The sequence below is a fragment of the Prionailurus bengalensis genome, chromosome C2 (genome assembly GCF_016509475.1).
Source record: "Prionailurus bengalensis isolate Pbe53 chromosome C2, Fcat_Pben_1.1_paternal_pri, whole genome shotgun sequence".
Lineage (NCBI taxonomy): Eukaryota > Metazoa > Chordata > Mammalia > Carnivora > Felidae > Prionailurus > Prionailurus bengalensis.
The window spans coordinates 11524657-11546339 of NC_057350.1; the positions used below are offsets into that span (position 1 = coordinate 11524657).

The window sequence follows — 21683 nt, forward strand, 5'->3', positions numbered from 1 at the left end:
CGCTGCACCCACAGATCAGTTGCAGATACATTCACATGACAAATCGGCACCAATTATGAAATTAAATGATTTAATGACCAGCTGTTTTTGTTAAACCACTAAAAAAAAAAAAAAAAATCTGACATCTTTAAACTCTGGGGCCAAAGGAGATACCTAGCATCACTTTGCTAACTTAATTAAAAGATGCTTTTTCTCTCCTTTCTTCAACTTCCTGTTAAGCAGATTTTCTGAGAACAGGACTAAAAGTACTTTAGTACCAAACTGCATACAATGGGGAATAGCCAAGAAGAGTATGATGAAGTCTAAAATATAGAACCAAGATTCTGGGACACTTTTGACGCCACAGATACAGAGCATGAACTTATTACGTGATTAAGTTTACTCAACAGTAGTTACGGAACAAAAGCAGCGACTACCAGCAAGGCACCTATGTTAGCCGTGAACAACCAGGTGAACATTAACCATGGTGGCCAGTGGGTGGGACTGGGGTTTCTCAACCTTGGTACTGGTGACATCTGAGTCCAGATAATTCTCCGTGGTGGGGGTGGTCCTGTGCCCTGCAGTGCAGTTCACAGCATCCCTGGTCTGCACCCACTAGATGCCGGTAGCATTCCCCCTGGTTGAGAAGAAGTGGATCAGATGGACACTCTATAATCAAATGCAAACCAAATGGTTCGAGGGGGAAAGAGCATGTCCTGGGGAACAACCTGTGTCCGTTCACAGACCAGAAGGAAGCCTGGAGGAATGATCCATAGAGAGGGGATTGTAGAGAGAGTTACAGAGTGCACAGCAGTACCCACCTTGACAATGTGTCACTTCAACCAAACTCAAGGCTGGAGAAGAAACATTGGCTTATATGGGGGAAGGGCTCCTGGGCAAGAGATGGGGCTTGCTGTCTTGATCCTTGCTCCACAAGTGGGGGGCAGGGAGGAGGTTGGGGACAGAGATCTCTCCACCCACCTCCTGGCCTTTGCACGTCCTGACATCTGTGCCTAGAACAGCCACTTCTCTTTCCGGCTTCATCTGGCCCCTAGTTCTTTCAGGTCTCAGGTTAAATATCACTTCCTGCTGGGAGGGTTCTCTGACCCTCTCCCTGCTGCCGCCCTGCCCGCCCCAACTGGATGTCCTGCTCAGTGGTGCCTTGCAACCATACTTCCAGCACAGGACTTATCACCTTATCACACACAGCCCACATATATTTACATGTACTGCGGTAGTTTGGTTTTCTGCTGGTTCTTCCCATTAGAACACAGACTCCATGAGGACAGGGACCCTGTCTCCAGTAGTGACTGAGCAGCACACTCTCCCCGGAGTCCCGTAGGATGCCGGACACGTGATGGATCCCTCTCCCCCCCAAATAGAAACCATTGTTCAAATGAAGGGCAGAGGAGGGTCGCTAAGTGAAGTTCATGATCGGAAGCAAGTGCATGGTCAGCAGAGCAAAGTTTCTTCAACACATACACTGGTTTATTTCTGCAAAGGCGACAAGACTGGCGTGTGCGAGGCAGAAACGGATGGCGGGGAGCAGTATGGAAGCCGTGAAAGTTTCCATCTCCACCCACAGGTTCTCTGGATGTTCATCAGACACTTATTATGATACATCTTTCAGAGAAATGTTTTGTACCCTGAGTCCAGTCACACACCTGTCAATGTATCAAGGACGTGCACCAAAAGCCCGAAGAGACAGTTAACCGCTCAGCTGCGCGGTAGTTCTAGTCTTCAAAACCCGTCTTGTAAGGGGCCATCCTCTACTCCTTGATCAGGGAGGAGCGGATAGCAAGGTGGGGGCCGGGGGGGGGGGGGTCAAAGAAGACTCCGCGAGGAGCGGATGGCGTCTGTATCTCAAAGCCCAAGCGTCCCCATGGACACGTGGGCAGCTGGCCCCGGCTGCCATCTAGTCTGTCTGGATCCCCGTCACCACTGCCAGGTTCCAACATCAAAACACAGAGACATTTCCGTCTAACTTTTGTATGAAGAATTTAATTATCTATACACGTAACTAATCCAAAAGGTGGTATTACAGTTGTTAAAGCCGCAGGTTTATGTATTTATATATCTTACATTCATATCCATGAAAATACTGGAGCGCAAGGGAACAAGGGGAAGCAGCCCCCATTCTCCGCGCTGTGTGAGTGCGGGAGGGGCTCTGCACAGACGCCCCCGAGGGAGGCGTGAAAACAGAAGGTGACTTCAGGTTACAAAGGCATTAGTGGAACCGCGAGACTGTGCTGAGGCTCCCCCCACCCGGTGTCCTGTGCTGTCAGCAGCGGGCATTTTTATTGAGAGCTTCCAACTAGTGTTTAAAAGACACCACATGGCTTCAGCTACAACACATCTAACACATACACGGACCATGAGCTCCGTTTCGTATTAATCTGCAGAAATCCCACAGTCTAGTTAAAAAAAAATGTAAACATTGGAAATTAATTGCAGGGAGACTTCTATACATTCTTTCTTGTCAAGAAAATTACGTGTTCAAAATCGGTCATTCCGTGAAAGGTAACTGGAATAAAAACTTCATGTAACAGAGACTAAGGAGAGATTGTAGATACTGTTGATCGTGACAACCTCAGCGGCGTCGTCTACTGATTTTACGGCATGAAAACACGCAAGATTAAAAACCCCAAACAGAAAACACCAACTCAACCAGATAAATCTGAGACCGAACAAAAAAACACAGGTGCTTTCTCCTGTGGCTACAAGGTCACTGTGCAAAATCAGATTAATGCAATATGATTAGAGCATCGTACAAGGTGGTAGCTTTCGCCATGGGAAGAACTAAGTTCTTATGTACAGGATGTATTATTACATGCTCGGCAGGGTACATCTGATACACACGAACAAGCGCCAAACACCTTCCGTTTAATTGGGGTCGTTCCACACGGCTTTAAAACAGATACACTGAATTCCTCTGCTTCCACAGCAGGGGGCGGGGGAAACCCAAACTACACAATGTCGTTGGTAACACTGGACAAAATGAACAAAGAAAATACATCAAGTCTCAGATTTATGGACATTTGGAACATTTTTTTTTTTTTTCCATAGCACACGCAGAATTCCTTGATAGTGGGTCTTTTTGCAAAACCAAAATGGCAAAGGAGTAATTTATTGATTTTTATTAAAAGGCTAAAAGATATTTTTAAGAACACTTTTAAAACTATCGAAAGCACCTGTGCAAAGGTGGGGGGGAAGTCAATTCGAGTCACTAGGAAAGCCACAAAAGGACCCACTACCCTGTGTAATTTTGTAAGGTTTGCTTCTATCTCTGCAAGTCATAACTCGACATTGTCATCACGTGCAACTAAGGTAAAATGAGGTAAACTGCTCTGCAGTGAGTTCTTCTACTCAGAAGGCAGTAGGTGATCATGCTGGAAGTCACATGATCAAGGCTGCATCTCCCATCATCCCTCTGGGCAGTGATATGGGATAGTGGGTCTCTTTGAGGACTTTCAAGCCTGAGGGGGGGATGGACAACATATGATTCCTAGAAAAAGGAGGAAAACAACACATAAGCAAAACAAAACAATGAGCAAAATTCAAGCTAGGAAAATGAGTCAGGCATGTCAACAGCATGGTGCCAAAATGATCAAAAAAAAAAAAAAAAAAAAAAAAAGGAAAAAGGGGGGAGGGGAGGGAGGGGACATGCTACAGAAGGAATGAAAAAAAAAAAAAACAAAAGAAAAGAAAACAACCCCACAAGATAAAAGTCTTGCATTACAGAAGGTCTTCAAAGAGACTGTTGCGAATGCAGCAATGGTCTAGCTTTACGTTCTGCAAACAAAGCTCGGCAGAATCAGAGCAATGCTGCATGTTTTAACCGTAAGGAACCAGACAGGAGAGACAACGGAGCCGCTCAGGCACTTACATTGCTGGCTTGGGTCCATGTCTGTGGTCAGCTTCACGTAGTTGGAGGGGAAGAGCCCCACTTGTCCATTGACTTCTCCTTTCCACCAGTCGGGGTCCTCCTTGTTGAGGACGTTGATGATCTGGCCCTTGTTGAAGGCCAGTTCATCGTCGTTCTGGGCGATGTAGTCGTACATGCCGATCACCTGGCACACTGCGGAAGACACAGGGCCAGGTGAGAGCTGCCCGGCCGAGAGGCACGTGGAAGGGGCCACTTGGGGTCATCAGATATGCCCACGTGTTAGTGCTGTTCTTTCGGGACAGGGCAGAGCGAGGGCAGCAGAGGAAGATGGGTTAAAAACCAAGACGACAGCAAAATTTCACATGGAATCTTTAGTTTATATAAACCCTTCCTCTTTCTCATGTGGACTTGTCAGCAGAAAATTTACACTGATGACTGAACGCTCATGGAATCATTTCTATTTGAGCGGAGGGGAACTCCTTAAAAATGCTGACTCTGGAAGCCGGGTCAGCCGTGCATCCCGTGCATCCCGGGGACTTTGCTACAGTTCTCTGCTTCCTTTCTTGCTTCTTCTTTTGTCTTTTTAAGGTGGAAGGTAATTATCATCTGATCTCCCCACAAACCCAAATCTTCCTGAACAGTAAAAATCCGTGTTTTATTCTGCTCTATCTTTGTGTCTCAAACTTTTGTCTCAGAGGAGAAATTTCCACATTCGAGAATAGTTTCTCTTGTCTCTTTTTCCCTCGAACCTATGGGCGGTTAAACTGCCTTCGTTTCCTGGCATTATCACACTTTAGATAAGACCATACGGTGAGGTCGTGCCCCTAAGTAATCTTTCTTAACCAACCTGTATATGGGTGTAGGTTTTTCAAGTTCTCCAGCTAACTGACTCACGTCAGCAAATCCTTTCTGTGGGTTTCAACCAACCTGATGACAGGGACACTGCCAGGCCTCCCCCCAAGGTGGGGAGGGTCGGGGGATCCAGCTGGCACCACACCCCTCCGCCCACACGAGGCCACAGCTCAGGCAGAGAGGCCCAGCTGGGGCTAGGCACAGTCCCGGTTTGCCAATCCTTTCGTTTCTTGCAAAGGCTGCCAAGTGTGAATCGGATTTCACCGGGATGTATGGCAAGGACACGAACGAAAATTCTACATTTTCCACAAATACCACCCAAGAACTGGTAGCTTTAAAGACCTAAGGCAGAATCCTGCTCCCCTGACCTCACCCGCCTCAAATATTACCAAAGCATCTAATTTGGTCTCTTCGGGCAGAAAATAGCCAACCGGCTCAGCCGCAGTGCCCTCTGTTCTTTTGAGTCCTTTAGGAGAGTGTGTGCAACATCCTGCCCAGTAAGCGAAGCCCCTCTGTTCACAGGAAATGTCACAGGGGAGTTATTTTAGTCTTCAGTGAACAGCATATTGCAACCAACAGAACCCCGTGGCCTCCAGCTCTATCTCCTGACCTATTTAGACCCCAGCCATTTATGTTTAGGAGCTCCCTTTTGTCCCCTCACCCCCTCGCCCAAATCCCAAATTAAATAGCTGGAAGGAAATCAAGAGAAAAATCTGGCTTTAATGCCGCAGCATTCATGGCTGCTTTAGGAAGAGGGTTCCAACAAGGGCCCTGTTGTACCCAGAACAGCAAAGCTGCTTAGATACTTGGTCCTTTTGAAAAACATATTCCAGATCACATTAGTTGGGTATCAGTCCCGGCAAGCACAGGAAGTGCTTACAGCAGATGTGAGAGACAGTCTAAGATACTTCGGGAGAAAACCGACTGGAAAGACCAATGTGACCTGCAGGCCGTCTTCCAAATAGAGATCGTAAACCACCTACCTGCCGGTAACGCCGTCGGCTTCGGTGGCTCCGTTGGAGTGATTTTGCTCGTCCCGGGGCTTAAAAGTTTTACATAATTAGCGGGGAACCAGCCTATCTGGCGCTTTTTCCCACGTGCCTAGTAAGAAAATAATTACATCAAAATGTTTAAGAGGCTCATGATCCTTCGTGATGAAGTTTTTGCTATGCAACAGAGCACTTGTACAGTGTATAGAAAACTGCAAACCAAGTGGCATTAACACAGTAGAATCTCTCACTTACTTACTAGATTATGCAACGAAAACCCCGTAGCTGAAATTCAAATCGTGGCAGTCATTGGTCAGCAAAGCCTGGAGTGTTTCTGCACGGGCTGGGCTGTGCGGATCACAATTCCGTGTGATGTGGTATGTCCTAGCTAGAACCCTTGCTCGGGCAGCGCCGGCTCTGATGTGTTAATTTCAGGTAATGTAGAGATTATGGCAAATGCCAACATGACATACGGATTTCACAGGAATGAAAGTAGTAACCATCATAAAAATACTACTAATCACAGCAGGCCACACTTACTGGTGCTTTTGATGAGTCACGTCCTGCACTGAGCAGGTTACATGTATGTATCTGCACAATGCCGGAAGGGAGAATCCTATTATTTCTCCCATTTCGCAGATAAAGAAAGTGAGGCCCAGAAAAGTTAAGTGAGTTTTGGCATTATAAGCTAGTTAGTGGTAAGTCCCTATTTACCCTCACGCCTCATTCTTCTGGATGATACAAGGTAACGTACTGTAATATTTACAGGACATAAAGAGTCTCAACTTGACATTGTTTTCAAAGACCATCAGGCCTCCATGACGGCTACAGCCATTTCCAGTGCCATTCTTTTCTCCTTCGCTTCCATCTGATTCAACACAAGACCCGTTTACTGAGTGTTTACATGGTGGGTGTTGTCGGAAAGGGATAGCCTATGACATGGAGGAACGGATAATAAAGGTGGTGAGCTGAGACCTGCAATTTTTGACTCACTCTGTGAGATGGAAGAGTCTAGTTGAGAATCTTGAGCAGTGCTATGACCACGCAACTACACCAATGGCAACAGAGAACTCAAACTGGTTTACCCGTGTGCACACGTGCATGCACACACACGCTGTATCTCTAGAAGCAAGACTCTGGTAAAAGCAGTTGCTTTTGGAGCATGTGGGCGGCTCAGTCAGTTAAGTGCCCGACTTCAACTCAGATCATGATCTCATAGTCCGTGGGTTCGAGCCCCGCATCGGACTCTGTGCTGACAGCTCAGAACCTGGCGCCTGCTTCGCATTCTGTGTCTCCCTCTCTCTGCCTCTCCCCTGCTCACGCTCTCTCTCAAAAATAAATAAACATTAAAAAAAAAAAAGAGCGGTTGCGTTTGAGGATGGGGTGGGCGGGAGACACTTTGCATCCCCTTTTGCTCACTGCTGCATTTTACTTATTTTTTATTACTTTTTCAACATTTTATTTTTAAGTAATCTCTACGCCTACCTTGGGGCTCAAACCCACAACCCCGAGATCAAGAGTCACACGCTCCACTGACTGAGCCGGCCGGGCGCCCCTCACTTTTGAATTTTCAGCCATGTGAATATATTACCTATTCCCAAAATAAGAAAATGAAGCTAAGAGATAAGAAAGCTTCCTCTACCTTAACTCTGCCCTCCCACCTGCCAACTTATTAAGAGGGATACATCTGGGTTACTTGTAGAACGCAGATCAAATTTCCCTTTCCTTGTGCTCTGACAGACTTCATGCCCTTGGCTGAAGGGCTAAAGCTTTTATTTTTACAGGGAATCCGCCCACGACGGCAGCCTCTCATTTGCAAGCCCCCACGTGTTCATCTGTCCAGTACCCGCCACATGGCTTGCAACGACTCTGCCATGCCCCTGCAGCTTCACAAGGACGGAACACAGAGCTCACTGGCAATTTCTTCATGTGTGTATCCAGTGAAAGTGCCAGAAGCCCTCCGTGCACGGCAATTCACCCACTTTACTGTGGATTGCCAGAACGGTTCAAAACTCTCTTCTGAGCAAGGTGCTAGGAATGTGAGGATGAAAAACTATGGTTGCCGCTTTCAGAAAGCTGATCACCTACATGCAGACGGGAGAAATGTGTGTGAAAAGCTAAGTAATGACATCAACATCAGTATTAAATACCAAGAGTGGTGCGGGCATCGGGACCCCACCATCATTCAGGGGAAGAAGAGGTTGCTGCTGGCGGGATGGCCACAAAACTTCCGGGGGAGGTGGGATATGGCCAGCTCTGGCGGGTTGGGGGAGGGCTGGGAGACAACCACGCATGGGGCCCGTTACTCTCAGTGAGGCTAAGAGAGTCTAGGGGAGTCACCTGTTTTCAAGAGAGCAAACCACCAAATGAAATGGGGCTGGAACGGAGATGTCGCTGATGGTTGGGAAGATGAATAGGGGAGCGGCTGAGAAGGGAAGAGGAGCACCGGGGGGCAGCCTGAGGCGACACCAGCACAACAGTACAAAGAGGAGTGGGTCCCGAGACCCCAGAAGTCAAGGTCAGATTCCTGAGCCTGTAAGGTCAGTGTGGTCAGCCGTGCTGGACGGGTTTTATGGCTGCCCACCAGCCAGCTGCCCGAGACGAGTTTAACCTCTGGCTCTACTCCAGGCAAGCTTTTCATTCCACCCAAGACACGTTTCTCTAGTCCTCTGGCTCACCCTGCACTCTGCTGGCACTTGATTTCTTAACTTGCTGCCCCATATGCACAGCTCACCACAATATACAGACCTTGCCCTCCTTGGCCTTGACAAAACGGTGAATTGAAGACACAGGCACACGCACACACACACACGGGTCTAAATACGTTGTGTTGTACAGATGTGGCTTTCGTATCACACCTTATACTGCTACCGATGATGAGCTCTGCTTCTATAATGCCGTGACACTTGAGATGTCACTGCAGGCGTCCCTCATCATGACTTCTCATGCTACCAACCCTCACTATCTGAACTCAGGGGTGAAAACAAATTTGGATAAGTCTTTCAATGAATCCTTAGCTCTCACAACTCTGCCACTGGCTGTCCGAAGCTCAGAAAACAAACACATAGGTTCCGATGGTGTGCACTCTCCCGATATCCACACGCAGGACGAGGCGGTGCGGGGTTAGCTGTCCTTTGCGATGAAATCGTATCCCTTTGAGATTTTGCACATTCAGCTTTGGACGGAGGATTTTAAACACAAGGAAAAGACACTAACTTGCAGCTCTCCTTCCCACCATCCACCTGGGTTCTTTTTTCGGATCAAAATCAGCTGACCAGGGGCCAGGGTGAGCTGCTCGGGACCCGTGGCAGTGTAGCAGGCAATCACCTGTGCGATTTCTGGAAAACAAGACCAAACAGCGCAGCGCAGCGTTATGGTCAGAAGAAGAGCTCCTAGGAAGACATAGCCACCTCCCGGGCTCACAGATTAACGTCATCAAAGCCACTGCACTGGGCTGGCTTTCTACTAAATGAAGATGGCCCACTCAGTCACCCCCCCATTCCATGACCTCCAATCCAAAGGCAGCAATCCAGGACTCGGGTGGCCTTTTGGTGCTGCTGTAGGACTTCCTCATCATCTCTCAGAACTCACTGACCAACTTCCCTCCGCGAACCCCACTCCTGTGCCCAATTCTGGCACCTTCTGTCCCAGCCCCGCCCGCAATTACTGCGAATGCCCTGTCGCCAGCAGCTGGGCCTCCTTCCTCCCCAGCCCGCCTTCCACCCCGTAGCACACAGTTCACTCGAGGGTTGTTAAGTGAATGAAGGAACTCACGTGGAGCTTTCCCACCGGCCAAGTAAGTAAACAGAGAAATCCTATTTTCTCCAGAAACTTTTGGGAGCGTGGCACTAGCTGATTTACATGTTGTGGCTTTAGAAGCTCAGCCCCACCCATGTGACCATTTTCTTTGTGGCTCACATTTTGAGGGCGATCCCTGAATATCAGGTAGGAATCATGTCAATGCGCGTTTATTTCTTTTTATTTCGAGTTAAAAAAAAAAAGGATCTGGCGTTAAGAGGGGAATTTTATGAATAAACAGTTCAGCACGGAAAAAAAAAAACCAACAAAAAACGTAAACAGTTCTGTACTTTCCCTGAATGTTAAAAATCTCATGGGGAAAATTCCAGCAGCACCACAGACCAGGCTCTGAAGAGTACATTTCTACTGGCACAGGAGGTCGAGTACGAAAAGACAAAATCCTTCTCTGACTAAATTCTGGCGTATCCACAGTGACTGCTTTCGGAACTTCTCGAAGCAGCGAGGAACAAACTGTTCTATTCCTCCGTGCTCTCTCCCCGTCAAAACAGATCTTGACAGAAAGAAGGAATGAGGTAAAGAAAGACGACAGAAAGAAAGGCAAGAGGTAAAAAGGCTCCCCCTCTGACAGGTATTTCCCCCTTCTCTAAAAGGCACAGTAGCAACAAGCCCCCCATGACCCTGTTCTGCCACCAGCCTCCGGCCACCATGCTAGGAGCGCCAGGCTGTCAGGGGGCAGGTCTGGCCCTGCCAGATGCTTCAGGGAGATCAGGGGAAGCAGGACAGAGGCCAGCTTACACACCTTGGCCCCAGCCCTCCCTGGGAAATCTGTGCTGGGGTAAGAATTCTCCTGTAACTCACCAAGGACTAGCTCTAGATTCCAAGAGTTTCTGGTTTGGAGAGAGTCCCAATTAGTGTCCTATTTGGCCTCAGAGTTTCCCGCTCCTCAAAGGACCTGGCAGGCACAGCCAGCAATCTGCCCCAGCATTCTTTTCTGTCTTTCGTGTCCCTGAGCAGCTCGTTGGTTTTAGGATAACGTTAAGCCCATCTGGACCCTTTGGAACGGCAATCCAAAAGGTAAAACACTCACAGTTAAAACACAGATTTGACTCAGGTGTTCCAGTATCTGGAGTCTGACTAAAATCCTACGACAACTTGAGAGCCCACTTTTCCGGGTAAACCTGTCTGGGGCGGACCACGACACGCAGAAGCACCAGATCCCCTCAGCCTGGCAGGAACTCTTCAATCCACCATTTCCTACAGAACCTCAAGGCAAAAACGCCCAGATGACCTAAGTGAGGAAGGCGTGCCATACAAACCGTGTTATTTCACATCTGTTTCTTTCACGGTGCTCTTTGTAGCACGTGAGTTTGTTTACATAAACTAAAGTCCTGGATTCGGAGGGATGGCTATAATTTTGTGCCTTCAATGTGTACCTGAGGCAAAGCAACCCGTGGGCTTCCAAATTAAAGGGACCTGCGCTTTGCAGCTCTTTTGACTCTTCTCCACTAATGTCGTGGGACGGATTGTGCTGTCAGGAGAGGAAAAGAGTGTTCTGGACCTACCAAGAGGGTGATGAAGCAGCGGCTGAGCCCAAATCGTACAGCTCCATGAATTACAACTTCCCACCACATTGCCTGGCTTACTTCTTCACAACCCAAGAAGTTCTGTCTAGCAATGTCCCTGCTCCCCAGGTGTGAAGCAATAGCCATACTGCATAACCGTGTATACGTTATTAACGGATTTCAAGAAAAGGATCTACCCCAACCACTCCTTGGAAAGGTCCTTCTGTCTTTCTTTTTAGGCTTCTGGCCTCTAATGAACAAAGATTCAGGAGTAACTGTCAATTACATTCAAAACATTGAAAAAGAAGCATCAGGGTTTGTAACTTACCAGGTTTTTTTCCTAAACTCCCTGTTTTCCCAGCAGTTCCAGAGCCCTTAAAACAGAGCAAAAGGTCTCATTTGCATACTGCAGAGTTTTGGTCATGCAACTTAAAAAACGATCAACGATGACACAAGCCCGCTCGAGCCCCTAAAGCCCCCTGTTCATTCTTGGGAAACACAGCAGCACTGTATCTCCTGACATCAGATGGGTACCAGGAAACCATGGGATAAAATAAGTACTTTAAAACACACAGCTTTTACCCTCTTCTTTAGGGAAAAGGGAGCAAAGTATGTGGCACTGTAGGATCCCAGCGGGCTCAAGTTCTGTCTGTATATAGCATACTGTCCCTGGGTCAAACCAAACAGGGGGTGCCAGGCGAGGAAGACTGTTAGTCTGTGTCCTAAACACTGAGCTCCTGCTTATATTCAAATGGTTATTCAATATTTCACACACAAAAAACTATACGGGCTGTGAACATCTAGGAGCCCGAAATCCAGATTTGCTACATAAAATATTAATATTTAGCCACATTTTTTAGAGGTTTCTTTTTTTAACAACGGAAACAGTACAGTGGCAATTCAAACACACCTTCCCCCATCCCACTGACACCTTTATCCAAAGAGGCAGCCCCTTTCCTGTGTATCCCTTCCGCTCAAATCTTACACTGCTTAACATTGAAATTCCTCTATCAATGCTGGATGTACAATCCATAGAAACAGACCATACTTTTTTTTTTTTGCAACTACTAATTGTTCCAAAAGTGCTCTGGGGTTGAATTCCTTTATGGATACTCATGGAATTTTAAACCAGCTGAACAAGCCAACAGAGACCTCGAGTCAGAACAGGGGCCAGACTGTAATCTGTCATTACAAAGTGCTTTATTCTGAATTGATTTTCGTCCTCGAGTCCCTATCTGCCAGTAAATTAAGTTTTCCAATCAAAACAAAACAAAACAAAACAAAACAAAACAAAACAAAAGGCTTAATAAAGTAAATGACAGTTACTGTAAGAATAAAAACATGTCATTTATCTAACGTATCATAGTCTCTTTATTTGGGTCATTGAAATTTAATAACCATTTACCGGGGAAAGTTTGAGTTACAAGTTTCACACTGATTATGATTTCTGTATTATCAAGATGTATAATACCAATCTCCTTTCCTATTTTTATACGCTGCGTATCAAAATAAAGGAATATTAATGACATAAGATTCCAAATGACCAGTTACTTTCCCAGTACAGGCTTGTAATACGCTCTCCATAGTCCATAAAAGGAATAATGCAATTGGCAACACCCAATGATAGAGTCCAAGTAGCTTGAGTGTGCTCTCCCACTTTTTTTTAAAGTAGGCTCTCCACCCATGGGGCTTGAACTCACGACCCCAAGATCAAGAGCCACTTGCTCTATCCACTGAGCCAGCCACGGGAGCCCCAGTGCGCTCCTTGTTTAACATGACAGCCGCAGAGAAGCTAAGACAACTCAGGAGATCAGGTTCTGTCCTGGCGCCCCTCAAGAATGCAGGAGAAAAGCCGCCCCAGGCCATGTGCCCCAGCCCTTCCCTTACAGAGAAGGGAAAAGCCAGGATAGGACAGACACTCCCATGCCCAGAGGGCAATTCTGGTATCTGAGGCTGGGTCTGGTTTTAGCAGGAAATTTTCCTTATACACTGAACTCCGTGTCCAAGGAAAATGAAAGAGCTGACTTTTTCGATGTTTTCATCATTATGAAATAATGTAGCTCACTCAATGTTTGTCCAAAATCTTTAGCGCTGTTAGTTCTTCTGTGGCTCATAATTTAAGACTGTGGTTAAAAAGCACCTTACGACTCAGCTTACCTTTAAAAATGTCAGTTTTTTTTTTTCTTTCACTTATTGATTTCAGATTTTTTTTTTAATAGAAAACTATAATTTATTAAAGTTAAAATATAAGTAATGGCTTTTGTTTATTAATTGAACCAACAGGTAGTCACTTGAAAAGTCTTCATGCCTAGTAACAGAAACTGAGTTTAGTTGTACTTTTTCCCCTGTGCCCCTGAAATACCATCTGTAGGATTCTTACTGGATCCAACTGGAAGCCTGGAGAAAAGCCTAATTCTCCCCTCTCCAGGTCCGAGGAGGACAATTCGCTGGCTGTCCTCTTGGACAGAAGTACTGTCTACCTGGCTTCTGCCATATTCTCCAGGGGTAGGCAAATGCCTGCAAACCCCTCCTGGGTGTTTCAATAAGCTGCTTTCAAGACCACAGCAAAAAAAAAAAAAACAAAACAAAAACAAAAAACCCCAAACAGCAAAAATGACACTCCCTGAAAAAACAAAACTCGAGCAAAATACAAAGTGCTCCTGGGAACTGCAGGGAAGAAGGCCCATGAACAGGCTGCAGTGTGGGGCCAGGCTCCTGGCTTCCAAAGCAGTTGCACACACGGGGCCTGTGGACCAAGCCCAATTTTACACCCTGAGACTGGCATTCAAATGAGAGAGGAACTCTCTCCACTGGCTTACACCTGAGAAAGGAGGTGTGGGGGTGGGGTGGGGGAAAGCCAGTTCTTGTTGGTTTATTTATGTGCAATGGCTCTCTGTTAAATGAGTACAGTGGTTTACCCTGAAATTCTCCACTAACTTGACATTGGCCCCTACAAAGCTAGGCTTCCAGTACTCTGGAGGCCCACCCCATTCCGTTAAACTCGCACCACTTCAAGACCACTTATTATGCAACTGAATTTTTAGGGCCCCATGTAACAACAATGGGAGCCATTTCTGATTTATAAGGACAACAGCATTTAGAACATATTCAGGCCCTGATCAATGGGTCTGAAACCTTAAGGCTTAGCCAAAAGTGTATCGATCTCTTAGATCTTGTGTCTCCCTAATGTGTAGGCAAAATATAAATTTTGGAAACTCTCTACTGCCCAATGTTCTAGGGCCAGTATCACCCACATTCTTTTGTTGACATGGGCAAAATACTGCTGTGTTGTTTTCCTTCGGGTACCCCAGATCAGTGCTCGTGAAGACCTGATCAAGAATGTTTACTCCAGGGGCGCCTGGGTGGCGCAGTCGGTTAAGCGTCCGACTTCAGCCAGGTCGCGATCTCGCGGTCCGTGAGTTCGAGCCCCGCGTCAGGCTCTGGGCTGATGGCTCAGAGCCTGGAGCCTGCTTCCCATTCTGTGTCTCCCTCTCTCTCTGCCCCTCCCCTGTTCATGCTCTGTCTCTCTCTGTCCCAAAAATAAATAAACGTTGAAAAAAAAATTAAAAAAAAAAAAAAAAAAAAAAAAAAGAATGTTTACTCCAAATCCTAAGTCAGTCACATGTAGGAACAGAGATGAATACTGAACATTAACCCAGGTGACGCAGACCAGCCTCCTTATATGCAATCTCCACTTAGTCCCAGGGGGTTCTTCTGCTTGTGGGAACCCTGCAGCACCAAATGACAAGTTGAAACAATTACAGGTCACTGTATTTGCTGTCAACGTCCCAGAACTTTAGCAAAACCCATCAAAGTGTTCCACCGTCCAATATCGTGACTCCCTGCAAAGAGAATCACCGCACCGAAAGGGGGAGGAAACAGTGAATGTGGGTTTACCTCTGAATCTTTAAGCCTCACATAGTTAGAAGGGAAGACTCCAGACTTGTCGCCCACTGTTCCTGTCCACCAGTCACCATCTTTCTTGGTAACCAAAATCACATCCCCTTGCTGAAAGGTTAAATCGCCTTGCTCAGAACTCTCGTAAGTGTACATGGCAATAAATTCTGGTGGGGAGAAATATTGAGATACGGAGAGAGCTTGATTGTTTACAGAAATCCCAGACAGCTTTGCAAATGCAAGTTTATGAATAAGGAAGTTAGGGTAAGATCCATTCAAGAGAAAGGCTAGTCACAGATAAAACAGAGTTGCAGAACACCCTGGGCTCTAAATTCCCAAGTTGCACATAAAAATTCAGTTAACTGTAGACAGGGAGACAATTCCTGGGAAGACCCAGCCACGGGAACCAAAGAGCCAACCGCATGCTTACCGACACTGAGTACCAAGAGTGAGCTACCATTTGATGTCATGATTTTAAGTGAAAATGGTTTTTACGTTTACTTTTAACTAACATTTACTGAGTACCCGTGTCGTGCTGAGTGCTGGTTTAGATGCACCAGCACACAGGATCTTGTACACACATCAAATGTCTGTACTTCCATTTTGAGGGTATCAAGTCACAATTTTGGAAAATTTTTAGATACAGTATATCCTGCATGTAAATTAGACACAGTTCTTTTCATTATTCAAGTGCCCGAGTGAAAACTTATGCCCTTTTGTGCCATACACACAGATGGGAGGAAGCTGTTAAAACACAAAAGAAAAGATGTATACTATTTAGTTAAAAATGGGCACCTACTTGTCATTCAAGTGCATAAACAGGTAGCGGACTGACAGTGAAAGTAATGTCTACTCAATCCCAGAAAACAGGCAAGCCTTTCTGAACGAGCTGAAAATAAATCTCAGTTTCTTGCATTTTATTATTCAAGTCTTAAAAAAATAAGAGTCAATGTTCTTTACCCCCTTGAATGTGAAGGGTGTGCATTCCAGAGGAAATTTTTCTTTTTGGAGGACAAACAGTTGGTTTTACTAAGGCTTAGAAACCGAATCACACTCTCTGAAAGATCACTAGGTGCAACATTCTAGACACTACACTAGGAACAGAGTAAGATTTATAGAAAGACGGACCTAAGTTTCTCGCTTCTACTTTTTCTTCATCGTATCCTAGGCCTTTTGTGTATGTTTTTAAAGGCTTTTTTTTTTTTTTTAATCACCTTTTACCCAGAAAGTTCATTTTTATGATGGATGATGCAGGTTTCTCACTAAACCTTCACGTGGAGCCCTTACATTCACAGCCTACTGTTAATTACTAGGCAGAAATTCAGTATGGAGGAATCCTTTTGGCTAATTATAAGGGCCTCTGCGGGAGGTACTAATGAAAGCTATAACAAACACAAAAAACCACAAACACCCTAATGCGTGTGCTAACGTGGGCAGCTCTACAACGTGGGAGAGCCCTCCAAGGGCGGCCTCAAATTCAGCAGTGCTGACCTGCGACTGCTGGCGAGCACGGACCCCACGGCAGACACAAGGTCATCCAAATGTGCGAGGGAGAACAGAAGACTCTCTGTCTTTAGTCCTCCAGTGCTGCTAACACCCACCTCCACAGTGAAAACGTGGAAAAATGATTTCCCACACACGGAAATCAAAGTCTGGCAGTTTTGCTAAGGACATTCTTTTTCTCACTAATATATTCCTTTTTCTGGTTTCTCAATATTCTGACCTTTCCCTTTTCACTTTTCTCTGTTCCTTGCTCCTTTGCTCGTGTCTGGCCACGTAAGATAGGATCCCTGGCAAATCCAGACTTTCCCCAGTGATTCTTGCACTGAAAAGTCACTTGCTCAAAAACAGATCCGCATTTTGAAGTAACTTGCAAAATGTTTAAGAAACTTCAGAAGCATGAACTCTGGCTGAACTTGCTGCTGCACTACGGGATACCAAGGAGACTGCAAAGACTGTGGCATTGCTTGCCCTGCTATGTACCCAGGAATCTGAGGCTCCCACAGGGCTCCGTGAGAGCTGGGAGCCAGGACGGTGGCCACACAGTGGCCCTCAGACCCTCCTCTAGAGACGTTTTAACACAGGGCACTGGCCGTTCCCATGCCAGTATATTCTAAGAGCTGTGCCAATGGACAATCTAACCTGGTTTATGGTTTACTTGAAATGGGATTACCTTTAGTTCAGTATTAATAAGGGGCCCGTTATTATATGTAAATAGCTTTTCTCAGAACTTCAAATGCCAACTGCTCCCGCATGGCTCCTGAATGCCCTCAGTCTCTCCTAGCATTTCCTAATGCACCTAAGTCACCTCACAAGGGATGTAGTCATTGTCACCTAAGATTAGAATTTCTCTTCTGTTACTCAACTTTAAACAATGTGTTGGCTCACCTGTGACCTATATAGTGGGGCCTCAAGGGATGAGGCCTCTGCACAGGTTTCAAAACAAATCAGCATTCATCAACACTGCTCGTACATAAGCATGCTTGCTGCATTAAGGGACTGACTCTGTGCTGACCATCCAGAGACTGAAGCAAACAGGAAGTAACAGTAGCAGATACCTACTGACCTTTCTCCTAAATGCTTTACACAAATTATCTCCTTATCCTGTAATGGTTTCCTACTTGAAGGGGCAGTCCTTACGCCCACTTTACAGATGAGGAAGTGGAGGCAGGACCAAAGTTACATGGCTACTAGGTGAAGAGCCAGGGTATCAACTTTGGCCTTCTGATGAGACTTAACTAGATATAACACACTGAATTTGGGTGGAATCATGATTTGCTTTATACAATACTGATGTACATGCTATGTTTAAAAAAGAGTTTTTTGCCTTGTTCTGCTCACAGCGGATAAAAAACTCGTTAAGATGACTGATAAGAATGTATACGGATAGAACTACGCCAATGATTGTTTTGGTGGAGATAGCAACAAATGGACGTAACAAAATGTTGGATTTATTCAGTAGTAATGAGGTTTTACCGCTATACCTAGAAACTTATAAACATTTTTGCTTCGAAAATTCCCTTTGAAAAAGGAATCGTGTTACCGTGAGTCTGAAATACCACTAAACCTTATTCCTTGCTGCCTCCACTGAAAAAATTGTTTTAATAACTCTTTTTCACAAGGCAAGCTTTCTAAGGAATGCAACAATCTCATGATGGCAAACAAACTAGAGAGAACACTCTATCTTCATATAACTTCTTCGAGGAACCCATGAAAAATTAGTACACAACTGGGCAGACATCTGCTAGCTACCAACACTGTTCAGACTTGTGGTGGAAAGCGTGTGAAGCGTGGGCAGCATTCTTCAATGAAGACTACGATAATGGCTACACTGAATGTAGAAAAGACGTAAGATTTTTACCATTAGAGCCTGGATCATGTGGGTTTTGTGCATTTTAAAATCCATCCCATATATCGGCATATACAATCCTTAGAATTATTTCATGGGGTAAAGACCAGGAAATAAAGCAACTAATTAATAGTGTAATAAGCACTCAAGATGAATTTTTTAGGCCTAAATCATCTGGTGTGGATATTTACAAGGAACAGAAAAATTGAACTTCTCGCTTTCATTTGAGGTAGTAGAAGATGGCTTTGAGGTTGCTGTGACAGACAGCTTTCCTTGACTGTGTAGTTACAGTTTTAAAACAAAACATTTATCTACGAGTCAGGGAGGAACAGACTATATCGAGGGCAGCAATGACCACAATTCAGCGACAGAGATGCTCACAAAACTTGATCCCTAGTCATGCTGATGGGCCTCTTTCAAAAGTCAAAGGGCTCAGAATCAAATAGAATTAGAAGATTCAGTTTTTATGACTAATATATCTGATACTATTTTGAAAGTCCTTTGCTTTTGTAAAGATCTTCACCTTTCATTTTAGCTCGGAGTTGAATACACTGAACATAAATTAATGCGATCTATTTTAAAGTGAAATCCAGTCTCTTTCAAACATTTACAGTTTATATTATGTGATCCCCTCGACCCTTCTAAACAACATAATTGGACTCAGGTTCTCACCTTCTCCCGAAACGGCTGGCTTGGCTGCTGGAGACGCTACTCTCTTTAGACTAGCAGGACTTTCTGAAGAACCAGAATCGATGCTGAAAGAGGTTGGGGGAGAAAGGAGTTTAATTTTTATCTTCAAAGAAAATCATACAAATGACATTGATTTTCCTTTTTATTTTTCTTTGTAAGCTGTTTAACGTTTAAACTTTGAGCAATCTACAGCTGAGACAGTTGTTCTTGGGCTAAGTTAAAATACACAAGGTGCACAAGGCATGATTCTAGGCTCACATTCTTGTGTTTCAGCACTTGCAAGGCTGGGTGCACAGTCAGGGTATACTGGTCTATTTCAAAGCCTGAATGATAGATGCTTGTCCAATATTTTTGCTATTTTTTAAAATCTTCTTAAAGCTCATAATTTGCTTTGAACACCTACATGAACGCAATAATTAAACACTCTTTATGTTAAAGGGTCCATGCCATAAGGTTCCTAACAAAAAAAGATAGTTCATTCTTTCCACTGTTTCCCCAAATGCTTTGGGCCTGTGGGTATTCATGTGTACCTGGCCCAGGACTGGGTACTAAGCATGAAGAGAGGCATTATCTGCCAACAAATCCGCAAGAATGTTCAAGGTCTTGGCATAGAATTCCCTCTTACAGAAGTCAATGAAAAACGAGACATACAGGCTTCCACAAGGGAAGAAAAAACTGACATTTATCTGTCAAGAGGCTGCCTTCTGTGGCTGCGTACTCTTAACTTTTGCAGTTAAAAGACCCAGAAGACAAAATAATCCCGCAGCCCTATCTGTGAATCTTAACTAATGCAAGCAGTAACTTAATGCCTAACATTGTTTTCATCTAATAGAAGCAGATAAACACACAAATACCTTGTAGATTTCCTTATGGGCCCTGAAATGAGTTTCACGTAAGACTTGGGGAACCAACCCTTCTGACCTTGAACTTCTCCAAACCACCACATGTCTTGCTGTTCCAGGACGGTGATGACATCATTTTTGTTAAAATTTAAGTGGTTGTCTTTTTTGGCTCTCCAAGGATACAGGGCTTGCGCTTGTAGCCCCTCCACCTTCTCACCCTTGTGTGGAAATACATAAAGGACCTCTCATTACTCTGCGATCTGTTAGCAATTCAGGGCACATGAACACTGGCACGAACACTCCTTTCCAGGAGGTGTACATGGGCACAGCACACACACAGCCACAAAGGACCCTGCTTCAGGGCTGCATGGGGGCTGGATGCTTCACCCACCGTCTCTTAGTGATCACTCAGTTTCAAAAGGAGAGGCAAAAACCTGCCAACCTATCCCCAAGCCATTGTGTGGCCATCCAGAGCCCCCTAACTGAACAAGCCAGGAGGTCGTATTTGTTTTGTGGCACCTGGCTCTGTGCCTTTTACATTTGGTTCTATTTTAACCCCCCAAGTTGCCCAGGGCCCCCCTCCCCCATTTCCAATGTTTGGTGAAAGATTAATCAATACTGGAGCAGAAATCTTACAGAGTCTCAAAGGATAATTAGCTGACATCTTCGTCTGGGTGGGCACAGGAAAAGACGCCCTGCGTTGGACTGTGCTTGTTTTAGCTCCTTTTTAGAGACACAGCGGTTTGGCTGGCATAGATCGACGGTAATCCATCACAAACATCTACACGCAAAGGCCACGTGGGGTTACAAAGATGAATAAAGTGCCACCTCTGCCTCCTCAAAATAATTTAGGGTAAAAGACTTTATTAACCGTAAAGCACTACACTAAAAGGTCAGTATGGTATTATTAGCAAAGACGTCACAATTAACGGGAAAGAGAGAGAGATACACACAGGGACGTGTACCACCTGTCAGAATGAAATCGACTACAAAGAGGCTCCAGCTATTCGCTGTGGGAACAGAGAGAAAAGAGGAATGGCTTGTGCCTGAGGGCAACAGGGAACATTTCACAGAGGAGGCAGCACTGGAGTCGGGCCCTGCAGGACGACAAGGATTTTGCGGGCTAGGGCTTCGGAGGAAGAGCGCTCTGGGCCGAGGGCACAGCACGGGCAGAGGCCTCGAGGTGGTACACGGCCAAGGGTCCAGGAAGTGGAGCACCATTCCGGGGTGCGTGCGGCCTAGTTTCATGGAGGGGTGGAGGAGGAGGTGAGGCTGGAAAGGCAGGGTGAGGCATTTATTATCTTTTTAAAAACTGTAACATAAAACCATCACGATATCGTAAGATAATACAAAAAAAAAAAAAAAAAAGACGTCGACATTCAATCATCGATGAAAATGGACAGAAATAAGGACAACGCCCAAAGACAGTTCATTCAGAACCAACCTGGACTTGGCTCTAGAGGACACTTTCCTCTCAACACTGCATTGGGATTACGTACAGAGTATTTATGCCAGGTCGAACAGCCCGGGTGTCCATGTTTACGACTTCTATATCCTCGTCTTCCTGGGTCCTCATGATCTTAAACTGATGACATCCCTACCCCTTTCCATCTCAACTGTGCACTCCTTCAAAGCCCATATGTTCTCCACCTCCCATTCTCCTCTCTGGGGCTCGCAGGAGCCCCCCCGCCCCCGCCCCTAACGGCCTGGCAGCCCGCGGCTCTCTTTGCTGCTGAATCCCTCCAGCCTCCACTCATTTCTGGGCCAAGAAGAGACCCCAGGGTCAGCCATTTTGGCTGGATGGGCCCTCCCTGAAATTTCATAGACTCTCCTCCTGAAACGTCTTCCCTGTCCCTGCCTTGTCAACTTTCCCACGTG

At 45.6% G+C, this 21683-nt stretch overlaps 1 protein-coding gene across 12 annotated transcripts in view; it reads right to left on the reverse strand.

The window, feature by feature from the left end:
- Positions 1–21683, reverse strand: part of ITSN1 (intersectin 1) — a 220045-nt gene that overhangs the window by 43384 nt on the left and 154978 nt on the right. For 6 of the 12 annotated variants that reach the window (XM_043593672.1, XM_043593684.1, XM_043593673.1 and 3 more), the window contains 7 exons: positions 19818–20023; positions 18946–19028; positions 14925–15091; positions 11356–11401; positions 8923–9044; positions 5701–5818; positions 3866–4057 (listed from right to left, as the gene is read on the reverse strand). In XM_043593672.1, the coding sequence (XP_043449607.1) occupies positions 3866–4057; positions 5701–5818; positions 8923–9044; positions 11356–11401; positions 14925–15091; positions 18946–19028; positions 19818–20023 (934 nt within the window). Of the gene's footprint in view, positions 1–1960; positions 3485–3865; positions 4058–5700; positions 5819–8922; positions 9045–11355; positions 11402–14924; positions 15092–18945; positions 19029–19817; positions 20024–21683 lie in introns of those variants that run through there. The other 6 variants (XM_043593681.1, XM_043593677.1, XM_043593683.1 and 3 more) reach the window with 3 other exon arrangements.